Source organism: Caloenas nicobarica, chromosome Z, assembly GCF_036013445.1.
Source record: "Caloenas nicobarica isolate bCalNic1 chromosome Z, bCalNic1.hap1, whole genome shotgun sequence".
Lineage (NCBI taxonomy): Eukaryota > Metazoa > Chordata > Aves > Columbiformes > Columbidae > Caloenas > Caloenas nicobarica.
The window spans coordinates 99,890,834-99,903,384 of NC_088284.1; the positions used below are offsets into that span (position 1 = coordinate 99,890,834).

The window sequence follows — 12,551 nt, forward strand, 5'->3', positions numbered from 1 at the left end:
GCTCACTCATTGAAAAAAAAAAAAAGCTTCAATGTTGCAGCGAATCCAAGCACCCTGCAGAATGTTCTGATAATTTTCATTTTTATACCCAGTATTAAATCGGATGTCTTTTTACATGCACAGCTTAAGATGCAGCTGTGTTTCTGCTGCCTGCCTGGTTCCTTAAGCAGTTCACATTCTAGTTTTTTGTACAGCATAATTGTAATAAAAGGTGTTAAATTCAGTATTTTCTGTGTAATAAATATCTGAATATGTCTGTGAGAAATTGGCAAATGAGAAAAAATTTGGCTTGTTTACACTGTGGATTATGGTCTTTAGCAAATCTAAACTCGTATCTCTATTTGACTGTATAAAATCTGATAGACAAGAACATGGAAGATAAGTGTTTGATAGTGCGTAGGACGCTAAAGAGGACTTGCAGTAATACCAGTCAGTAATGTTGGGCCTGTCTTCCGAGGTTAATGGAGGAAAATTTGCAGAGAGAAGGTGTTATTGATGTCTTATAACACCAAATTTTATTAAAAATCACTTTTTTGTTTTTTCCACAATTCTTTACATCAGAGTCCTGTCTGCTGTAACAATATAAAAATAATGAATTACAGAGTCGTTCGTGTTTTTTTGTCTGGGCAGGAGTTAATTTCCCTGCTTTATACAAGCTTTTTATGTTTGAAATACTCATGCTGGAATATCAATGCTGAAGGAATGACATAGCCTTTAACGTGCAGTGTCTTTGTTCAGACTGGTTTTGTTTTCAATGCAACTAGTGAGCATGTTGTGGGGTTTTGAGTCTTGATATATTGGTAATGGTTCCTTTGAGCTTCTTTAAAGTTGGACACAGACTTTAGTAGAGGCTCTGTTGCTCTTTCTTCCCTAGGTGAAATTCTTTTGGCTTTAGGCATTTACAAGCTGCATTCAAGAATTTGTCTCTTAGTAGGGAGTTCCTGAAGTAGGATCAAATACTTCAATTGTTGAAACCGTTATGGGGTTATTTGTATTTTCATATAAGGACCAAACATTCAGGCTGTTATAATTTAATCACAAATTACCTTGCCTTCTAGACTGTGTTTCCATTAAGAATAAAATGATTCTGCATCTCAATGATCGTCAGAAAGGGGGTAATAATGTACCTGGTTGTAAATATTTACTTTTTCTTTTCAATGTGTTCCTGCAGCTGGGAACACTTGGCAACAAAGTTAACAACTTGAACTTCCCTGGTAAAACAACATGAAATCAGAAGATTCATTAGTTCTAATCAAACATACCTTGGAGTTGTTTCCTGAAGAGTTAGCGAGAAAAAAATCTTCCTATTGGAAGAGCAAAATAAGGAGGGTATATCTCATGGTATAGGTTTCTGATACTCTGTCTTCCAGGAAACATTTTTTTTTCCTTGTTTGTTTTTAACTGTTGGACTATATATATATTGGTTTTTTTAATGCAGAAGAGTTTCAATTTGTAACTTTTCTGTCATCTGCGTTGTATCTGCAGATGAGTGTTCGGAGGAAGCTGTAGGTATTCAGAATGTTAAATGTGTGCATGCTACTCTGTACAACTTTATTGAAAACGTCACTGTGGCAATAATGCTTTGCAGTCATTCTGAAAACTTAGTATTGACACTGAGTCAAATTTATGTATTTACGTTTGTGGGAATGTTGGGATTTATTGCAAAGTTCTTCAAATAAATCTATTAAAGAGAAAAATATCGTAGAACTATTTTCTGTCTTTAAAATACTGACGGTTTTATATAATGTAATATATTCTGTAAAGCTTTTCTTTCTTGTTGATGTAGCAAGCCCATATAGTATAGCCTCTAAGAGGCTATGTTGATTTAATGTAATTTTCCTTGATTCTTCTGTCTCTGACATTTTTCAGGATGCTGCTGGCAAGTATATGAGTTAAACACACACATTTAAGAAGAGTCTTAGTTGCACATTCTTATTCAACCTACAATTTTGGTCACATTTGGGCTCGCCTCAGCTTCCTGGTAAACTGCTGGTCCTCTTCCTTCAATATGTCATATCCAGCTAGAAAGTTAAGGCAAATTTCAGTGCTAAAAACTAAAGCATAAATGCTATGATTCCATTGTGTTAATTGCTACTTACATAGATAGATATTTGGTTTGCAATCTGTTCTATAGGCCTTTAATTTTATTTTTCAGCGTATTTTAAAGTATATTAGAGCAGACCTAATGACAAGATCAGATTTATCTTTTATTAAGGGTATGTATACACATTATATAAAGTGATGAGGAAAGACTGAGAATAAAAAGAAAGCTTCTCAGATATGTGCACATAATCCTGACACAACAGGCTTTTATCTCTTAAAGGACAAACAGTACTGTGTTAAAAAATAGAAAATGCAGCTTTCAGTGATGACTATTTTTATTCCTTTAAAGAAATTCAGAAAGTGTCAAGTTACCATCAAGTTACATTATTCATTGTTATCTTCCTTACAAACCAGGCCAAAATTAGTGTGTTCTTTGCCAATTTATTGTATTTAATTTTTTTTTCTTCCTTCCAACAGTTTGCTAGAATTCACTTCCAGATGACTTTAGGTTGTTGTGCTCCTTAGACTTAAAAAGAAGATAAAAAAAATTCGTATTGTTCTTGTTAGTGGATTATCTCTTGATAGAAACTTTTTTGTAGATTTTTTTCTTTCCTTTTTTTTTTCTTTTTTTTTTTTTTTTTTTTTTTTTTTTACTCCTCCTGTTCCCTGGCTAATAGTTTAACATGTTCTGGCCTGCAGATTTCAATATTTGGTAGCCACAGTTGAGTACTTTTGCTTATTGTAGAGATCACTAGGAAATACGTATTTTTGAGTTATAGTACAGTTCCATGTAAGGAACTGCTCCTTTGTATGGTCTGTTATGTCTCACGTAGGCCATAAAGACAGGTCTTAAGAAGTTTTTTTCCTAACACTCCCCCGTTGCTGGAATATCCATCTCAGCAACAGTGGTTCTTCACCTGGCAGTTAAGTACATACTTTGATGTGTAGCCACACTTAAGTGTTCACCTGCCATTTGTAGATGAAGGGTCTGTGCTGTGTTACTCTCTTGCAACACCATTAAATGAACAATATGAAAAAACCAAAAGCCGCTGAAAATCGTTGCAGTGGTGTATGTGCTTGTTCTTTTATTTCTTGGTTTATTTGCTTGGGAAACTTTCCCTGTGCAATGGAATGGAAAAGATGACTGAGAAGATTCCTTGTAGCTGTACTCTGAGATTACCAGATCAGGATTTTAACATGCGATATTAGTGTAATCTTACACATTAGGAAGGACATTTCTTGTCTTTTGTCTGCAGCTATTGTTGCAATCTGTCTGGTTCTCCATTTTGCTGAGTGTAATAACCCCTCTGTGAGATTTCAGGCAAGAGAAACAGACCTGTGTGTTATTTCCAGTGTTTAATGTGCTTAAAAAAAAAAAGGGTTTATAGAAAATTTTCCATATGTAATACATACAAAGCCTGTCTCCTGTAGAAGACAGTCTAGATTCTTGGAGTGTGGAAACCTGTTACCTTTCCACTGTTCCTTTCATATCTTTGTGGTACACGTCCCGGTGGGGAGGAGTTGCTTAAGTGGGGGACGGCTGTTGAAATGTGTATGGAACGAAGTTTTGACAAGCAGTGTGTGCTGTTGGGTTGACCTGAAAGGTGTGCAGGCAGGATGTCGGAGCTGAGTGGATGTTTTGGTAGGTGCGCCCAACAGTGTTGGTGCTCCATGTGCTCCCGCAGTTGGAGTGCTCTTGATTTAGATATTATCAGATCTAAAAAGCTTGTGTACTGTAACTCAAGACGAAATATTAAGAATTTGTAATTATTTTTACCAATAAGAAGAGACTGCATGGAGGGGGAAGGGTAGGGAAGTGGGCACATATGCAAATGTCTATATACCGGTTGGATAAAAGAAATATAAAATAGATAAATTGCTTGTAACAGAACTTAGAGTAGTTTTGTTTCTTACTTTGCTGCCTTTCCTTACTTTGGTGTCCTGAATAAATGAAACGTTCATTTTTAGTAGCAGTTCACTGAGAAAGATGGGTGAGATGTATATGTGTGTTGGAGGAGAGGTGAATCTGTACCTGAGGGGGGAAAAAGCAAAACAGCAAAACAAATAAAACCTCCCAACACCACCACCAACCAACCCCAAAACCTTGAACAAACAAAGAAGTCCCAGTTGGAACACTTCATGTTAATCTTGAAGTTTTAATTTTGACTGCTGGTGTTATTAATACTATAATTGTTATTAATAGTAGTAGTATTGTTATTAATACTATAGTTTCAAAATTGTTCTGTTGTTCTGCTGTAATTTTTGCAGGCAAAAGAATACCTTGTTTTTTCTCTCTCAAATTAAGAGATCGACCTGTTCTCTTGCACATGCTGATTTTTCTTCCTTTTGTTGATTTGGATGTTAAATTAATTGTTGACTTGGAGTAAAATGACTAGATTTATTGGATACTTATTAGTGACAAGGCGAGACAATCATGGCAATGGCCTGTGCAGGGTGCGAGTGGGGAAAAAACCTGGCTTTTCTAGGGATTTGTGTATTTTCCAGGGATTTCTATAAGCCGGGCAGCGCATGGACTGCAGGCATGACCAGTAGCATCTTGTGCATGGGGCCTTTAAACATTATGACTGGTTTCAGGGAAGTAGCTGGATATTGAAGGATGCTGGGGACACTTACTGGAAGTGAAGCATAAGGAGTGTGAGAGGGTAAGCTGGATGAGTGTTTAACTAATTTGGTTGTAACCTGGAGTGCCTTTTTTATGTATAGTAATTTTGGACTGTCACAGTGGGGAAACACGATCTATTTTAGATGTTGTAGGCATTTAAAACAGGCCGTATTAAAAACGTGTGAGGCATAATGTTGTAGACTGAATAGATTTGAATTAATGACTTCAGAAATAGATTTTGACTGGAATATGCAAATTTTAATTAAAACACTACTGGTAGATTAATTTTTGATTTAAACATGATTTAAAACTATGTTAAGACACGTGGTGATGTATCATGCAGGGAAAGTGTTCCTTTCAGTTTATTTTCTGCCTCAGATGAGATTTTATGAGAATAAGCATGGCTTGAAGTGCCATGTAGCTAATGAGCGGTATTTGAAATAAAATGGAGCAATCCATTAAGACATGTGGAACATGTTGCACTACTGCACAGAAGGGAGAACTTGACTGAGTTCATCTATAGAGGCTGTAATGGAAAGTGTCACGTTTTCTTCAAATCCATGTATGATAGCTATGCTTGTAGTTCTTCTTTGGGTGTGAAATGAGAGTTTGACACCTCCAGAACAATTAAATGCACGGGGAAAGCACTGTGGTCATGCTTGCCACTGTTCTACTAACTGCTATTTTGATTGAAAGTTTGCTGTGTGCTGTGAAAGGAATCTACATGTGTAGGGGTGTTCCTGACAAAGACATGTCTAATTTTGTTTAAAGTAAAAGCAAAGTACACAAAAGATGAGCACTATCCTAATTATTGTTTAGTAATAATATATGGTCTTGTAGTAGAGCTGCAACTTGTAATAGGAGTCTTGGTTTGCAATTGGACATTGCAACAGTTTCTTTATAGGTATATTACTCACAGACTGGATGGAAAAAATATTCAAGAAATTAGGAGAAAACACTCTTTGCTTTAGCAAGAAGTAGTTTGAATCACAGCTGAGCCTGATTTTTCAGTAGCCTCTTTTCCTACATACTGTAAGTGCAAATAACTGCTGTAGCATAATTGCCTTTTTCTGACTGTTATTAATGATATTCCTTACAGCAATAGTGTTCAAGGGCCATATTTGACTGGCATCTTGTGCTGTGCTTTCTGTGCAGATATGTGGCACAAAAGAGGGCGATTTACAATTTTAAGTGTTTTTCTGTGTGTGTGTGTGGGGTGTGTGTGTGTGGTTTTGTTTTTTTACCAGTCTCCTTTATGCTTTGGAGATTGTATGTTTCAAAAACCAGATATTTAGCTGATACTAACAAACTTCCGCTTGGTTTTTCTTTCTACAGGAGATAATAACAGAGTCCACTCCGTTACGTTGCAGGAAGCTCAGCAATCCTGACATCTTTGCATCTGCTGGGAAAACCAAGCTCCATCGTCAGCTAAGTCAAGATGACTGCAAGCTACGAAGAGGTAGTTTGGCAAGTTCCTTGTCAGGTATGCCAGTTTGTAAAGACCATGTGACGCAGTATTGCTTGTTGGCATAACAGTTATAATAAAAGATACTGATTAGTCGTCTCTTTAAAACTAAAGGTGACCTCTTGTTGGGAGGGCTTACAAATTTTTATGTAAGGAAAGATGCAACAAGAAATATTAGTAGAAAAGAATGGAAAAAAAAAAAGGACTTGATTTGGAGTGAAATTCTGTATGTTGCCCAGAGTGAAAAGTTAGAAGCTAAGCTTAATATGCAAAGTTAAAAGAAGGCAATGGTAAAATTTCAGGCATCACAGCAATGCATTCTTACCTCTTTTACTTTTAGGGTCAGCACTGACTGTAAGCTTGCCTACTTTGCCATATTGTTTCTTACTGGGGAGCTGACTTTTGTATCAGGTTCAAATTATTATTTAGTTTCTTTTTGGCTTCAAAAGCACTGTAGGCATTTGTGATTCAAAGTAAAAATGTTGCTTAATAAGTAGATGCTTTTTCAGTTTGTGTAAAGTTTTTTTCTTTTTTGTGAACAGAATCTTCAGTCCTGTCAGGGAACTTAGATTGTCACTGTAGTACCACGTAGTGAGCATAGTCTAGTATTTAGGCAAAAAAAGGAGGACCAAGCTCGGTAGTTTTCTTTTTCAAAGACTTTGTATGTGGGCTAGGAGGTGGTTTCACAGTTGTTTAAAGCTGGTATCAAAGTCTGTGATGCTGGCATTAGAACGTATAGAGCTGCATGATCAGTCTAGAATGAAATAGCCGATCTGCCTGAATGCTACTGTTTCTCTCTAGGGTTAACTTGCAGCCTATTTCCTCCCTAACTAGGCTGACCGTTTGCCTATTTGCATGTTAGTGCAAGAACAAGAAGGGTTGGAGCCTCTCAGGTGGAAGAGGAAGAGGGTGAAGCCACCTATTTTGGCAGTAGCATGGGTGTGATTTGCATGATTGCGAAAATACATCCAGTGCTGGTCCCTCTGTCTTTTGTCAGGGGAAGAGAAATATTTTGACGTTTGAGGTGCTAGATGTAATTGAATTAAGTAAGTAGTAAAGTACACATGTTTTATTTTGGCTTGGCATTGTCTTAATGTTTTCTTTGTAAGGAGTGGCTTGTTTCTGAAAAATGGAAACATTCTTAATGTTTTGAACTCATGTAAGCTTGTTCTCTAAGGTAGGTTAATCGCTAGAGGAGAACAGAAGTTTAACTACGCAGCTGTTGGCTGATTACAATGACCGCAGATAGTGCTGTAGTTTGTGTGTGGTTGTTTTTGAGTAAAAGTAAGCAAATAAAAGTAAATAAGCAGAAGCAGGAAAACTGGAGAAGTTCTGTTTCTTTTTTAAAAATAATTTTTCTCTTTGGAGATAACATTGTTCTAAATTTTCTGTCCTGAAATGATGCTGCTTCATCTTAATGACTTTTCAGTCTACTATAATGTGATTCAGGAAAGGGAAAAGAGCCCCAACAAGATCAGTTTAACACAACTGGATAAAAAACCCATAGATGTTTAGATATGTATTTTAAATGTGGGTGTTTGAAATGTATGTAGGACTTGAGGCATGGCAGGGAAAGGCTTTAGCTACAAGCGCCATCCCGAAAATAATTCCACCTTATTTTTACAACAGAAGCAAGTAAGTTTAAGGAGTGTAGATGATCATGCATGCAAACTGGTTGGCTTAGATTTGACTCTTGATGGAATTCTGTCTTCCTTGATTCAGATTTTGTGGAACTAAAAGGATAAGGATAAGGTAACTATATCTTATGGAGATTTAAATAATATTATTCTTGCTCTGAAGCACTGGCATTTTGAACTATTAGATAATTATATGATTTGAATTGCTGTTATAAGATATCTTTATTAGTGCTTTACTGAGATAACTACAGTAATGTACATTTCTGTAGTTTTAGATCTCTGCAGACAAGAGGAGTCATATTTGCACATAATCTTGGAAATAAGCAAACTCAAAATCATGTCCACAGCTGTAAGCAGCTTGAGTGGGTCTGGGAAGAAGGTACTCACTCATATACTGTGTCTGATTGCCAAAGTTGAGCCTTCTCATCTCTCACACACTTTGACTCATTCTATTAATGTGTACTTGGCCCATTGGTGGTACCTTTCACACAAAATCAGCATAAACAAGTTTAAAAAAAAAAAAAAGACACCACTCTCACTCTCTGCTACCCCTGGCATCATGGCTAGTCACATTATGTGCCAGTCTTCCAAATATCGTAGCTGCTTTTATGTAGTGAACATAATATTTCACATCTAATTCTAAGGTGAAGTTGAATTTTTAAAATAGCTTGTTGCTTCTGAGAAAAAAAAAATTATACTGTATATGTGATTAAAGATGTAGACTTCTTCCTGCTACTTATTGCAACAAACGTCTTAGTCCCCTGTGATTCCTGTTGTAGTATCTGAGCATGTTGAATGCAACTGTCTTCACCATGCTTGCGAGGGGGTGTGTGTAATTTAGTCTCACAGTCCTAACTTTAAGGAAAAGCAGTATTATTTGCTCCCATGTTGCAGATGGTGAAACTGAAGTATAGAGGTTGACTGACCCAAGTTACAGAGGAAGTCATCTGGAATCTAATAATGGAACCCAGATTTACAGACTTTTTCACTTATGTGTTTTTAACCACAAGACTATCTATCTTATCTTTTTTTTGTGAATGACATTGTGCATAAAAGGAAACTGTCAGTCTCAATGGAGTCAAAATATGACCTACTTTGTCTTTGGTTCATTCTCATTGTGGAAATTTACTGCTTGACATTATTCGAAAAGGAGTGTTATACTGACTAGAAAAAAAAAGTATAGAGCAAATCCTTTTTAAATGATTACTGTATTTTCTGCAGTAAACTACAATGGTGTGAACTTGTTGAGATAGGAACTACTCTTCTTACTGTTGTGTATGTAACGTGGGAGATCAGTGTCTGCACTAATCCATCAGACAAGGGGGACTTGGGAAAGCTATGAAATGTTTTGCTTTTAAGATAATATGATATTGCTGAAGAGTTAAATTTTTCAGACAGAAAATATCTGTCCCTGATTCAAAGAAAAACAATGTTTAAACATACACTATATTCTGATCGCAGCTGTGTGAAATCTACTCCTGAATGTTCCAATGACAAGAGAAAGTGGGAATATTTAGATTGCTAAGCTATTTAGAAGAGGTAGTATTTTACAGTTATGAAAGCATTTTCGTAAGAATTTTAAAAATTATACTTCAGAGATTTTGTAACATTAACGTTACCTCTCTGTAGGGCAATAAATTGTTTAATTGGCAGCAAATATTGTTTGCTTTTTAAGCTGTGAAGTATAGAAAGATATAAAGTGATAGAAGTATGTTTCTACAAGGTTTTGGATTTACCTGTTACCTCATAATGTAAACTAGATTTTTTAGAAATACTTAGTTATCAAACGTAATGAATAGGCAGGTATTGTGCTCTTAGAAGTTCTAACCTACCAAAACCTTTAAATCACTTTTTTTTTTGTTAAATGCTTTTTTTCCCCACATGCAATATTTGTTTTCATCATTGTGTTTTGAACTTGCAAACTTGTTTAAAAACAAGCTGATTGTATTTTGCTTTTGTGTTTAAAGGAAAACAGCTACTTCCCTTATCAAATAGTGTCCACAGTGGAGTGGGACAGACGATATGGCAGCCACCTGGAGATACCTCAAACCTGGTCCGCATGAGAAATCAGTCTCTAGGACAGTCTGCTCCTTCACTTACTGCTGGTTTGGTGAGTCTGGAATACTCAGGATGTTTTGTGTTATAAATAAAAAGTGGTGTCATCCTGTGCGTTAGTTTTTACCTTGCTTTCCCTGCTCCTGCTCAGTGGATGCATTTTGTTCCTGTGGGCCCTTTTTAGGGTAGAGGGTGAATTAGAAGGAGAACGTGTTCAGCCTGCTTTTGACAAAAAGCAGGAAAAAAATGCATGTGAAGAATAATTTAGTTTTGGGGACGGTCCTCAATGCTGCTTAAGCTGCCTGATACCTGAAAGAAAATATCACTGGATATCTGGGGAGTTGTGAGTGTGGGAACTTGAGTGTTGAAAACAAGTTTAATTGGGAAATAGCTTTCTGAGTAGCTACCTCTGCGTGTTTCCCTAAAGAATAGCTATGGGGATGAAGCTGAAAGGGGTAGCTGTCCAAGGAATTGAAGAGCTGGAACTGACATCTGTCAAAAGGTCTTGGTAAAGTGAACATATTTTTGAAGAATGTTGCATCTACTAAATTAGCATATTCTGAGAAGAGAGTGTTCTGTAGGGAGGAAACTCAGATGCCTATAGTCCAGACTGAATTGCAAACCAAGAGGAACATACATCTTGTTTGTAGATGTTCCTTGTTACCTTTAAATATCTAAAATCACTGAAGTGCAAGGAGAAGGAAAATACAAGGATAGGAAAAGACAGTTATTTGTGTGCAGTCATATATGCAACATAAATTGTTGCTAAATAGTAAACTAAAAGCAAAGCTAGAAGCTTTTCTTGCTGAACTGCTGTAGAGTCGCCTGTATAACAACTTTTTAATGAGGAAATTTTGTTCACTACTTTACAGAGCTGCAAGTAACGGGGTAAATTTATATTATATTGTAAGACTGTTTAGAAGCAAAGACCCCTCAAGTAAATGGGTGTACCTTGGATCTAGCCCTTAGATTGTTAGCCCTTAGAATTTTTTTGGGGATCCTAGGCAGTTTGGCACCACCAGGCTCTGAAAAGAAACTTAAATCTTTAAAGTTCAAAAAGCCATGCAGTTGTGTTACCACTAAGTTTGATTTCACAATGAAGTATTTGTAGTCTTGGAATTTTCAGGCATGGTACTATATTGAAGTTTTTCTGATTTGTGTTTTGTCTTCGTTTGGTGCCTGTTCAGTGTTTGCCTTAAACTTCTATTCTTATCAGGGGTTATAATTTGACTAGATCAACAGTAAGGGAAAATGCTCACGTGAGCTTGACATCTAAGTATTTATCTGATGGGAATTTAAAAAAGTAATATGTTAAAATACAGGCCTGTTCTCAAGAGGCAGGCAAATGCCTTGAAGCTTCATAGCTTAAATTAGTGAAGATAACTGTGCCTTAAAACAAAGCATTAGTTCTCTAATATTTGATTTGGAATACTAGGTCATTGCTTAACAGCTGTGTACAATTCAGCAAACTGCAGATGTGTTTGTGTGTTACGATTCTGCATATTACTAATATGTTGTATTTTCAGTTTGTCATGGCAGTGTTTGTGCCATCTGTCGAATATTCTGATATGAAACACAATAACTTCATTTTAAAATAATTTAAAATTCTGTGCTTTCTAATTAAAGCAGAGAAATTGAGCTATAAATCCAGTATTTGTCCCTCTGTGGTGGTGTTAGGTACTGAAGTATATGCTCACTTTCCCATCTCTGTATACTTTATGGGGGGCTGTATGTTAATTACAGTTGCAGTTAATTAAGCCTAGAAATTAAGGATTTTTATATGAAGTGGGCTTCTAAAGCAATGACTGAAGTGCTGGTCATAAGATGAACACCTAATTAAATGCAGTGAGTCCTGGGATCTTGGAGCATAGTACGTTTGCAGCTGTTTTAATATGCTTGTGGTATTGAAATAAGTTTCACAAATTAGAATAGCAAAAGGTCTCTTGCCAGTGTAATTAATCTGCTTTGAAGAATAGCTCTATTAAGAGATGAGTAGGTTCAGTAATGCAGAGTGTCATTTTAATATGCCAGCCTTGATTGCTAGAGCATTTAATTATTTTAGTATTTGTTGCAATACAACAGACAGATAGCGAGAGAGAAGTGGGAGTGTGGTATGGGAAAGCCAGAATACTCAGAGCTGTCTGCATTGCTTCTGCTCCCTCTTTTTGGCACTGTAGCTATCAGTGGATTTTCCTTTGCTAAATTGCTTTGCTGGCATTCAGTAATGTGTGTTTTTACTTTCTAACCACGGCTTATCCTACAGATTGTTTGCTGCGCTTAAATTGCATTCTTTTCAACTTTGAAAGCATTCGCAAAGCAAAAAGATAAATGAACAATGGCAAATCTATAGAAATTAGTTTGCAGCTTCTGAAACAAGACTGATAGCTAGGGTACTTATCAGCAACAACCCAAGAACTGGAAATAGATAAAATTCTAACATGCTCAAACTACATAAGGACAATTTATTGTTAGAATCTTTCAGCTTGTACATGTGTGATAGTCTGGATTAATGTATCTGCATAGAACTTGCCACTAGAAGCCAGGGCAGACTGAGTGCCCAGTGTTGTCACTGTGGAGTGGTAGATGTTGATCTGATCTATGTGCTGTCTAAATATATGTGAGGATTTCAGAGGATGACCTTCAGTTGATCATCTGCTCTTAAGACGGAAGGCGCTGATCCTAGTAGATTGAATTCTGGTGGGGAGCATCCTATTTAAGACTTTTAAAT

General features: G+C 36.4%; 1 protein-coding gene across 4 annotated transcripts in view; it reads left to right on the forward strand.

Moving 5' to 3' along the window:
• Positions 1-12,551, forward strand: part of MAST2 (microtubule associated serine/threonine kinase 2) — a 190,092-nt gene that overhangs the window by 12,651 nt on the left and 164,890 nt on the right. For 3 of the 4 annotated variants that reach the window (XM_065657739.1, XM_065657740.1, XM_065657741.1), the window contains exons 2-3: positions 6,002-6,149; positions 9,736-9,878. In XM_065657739.1, coding sequence (XP_065513811.1) covers positions 6,002-6,149; positions 9,736-9,878 — 291 coding nt within the window. Of the gene's footprint in view, positions 1-6,001; positions 6,150-9,735; positions 9,879-12,551 lie in introns of those variants that run through there. The other variant, XM_065657747.1, reaches the window with a different exon arrangement.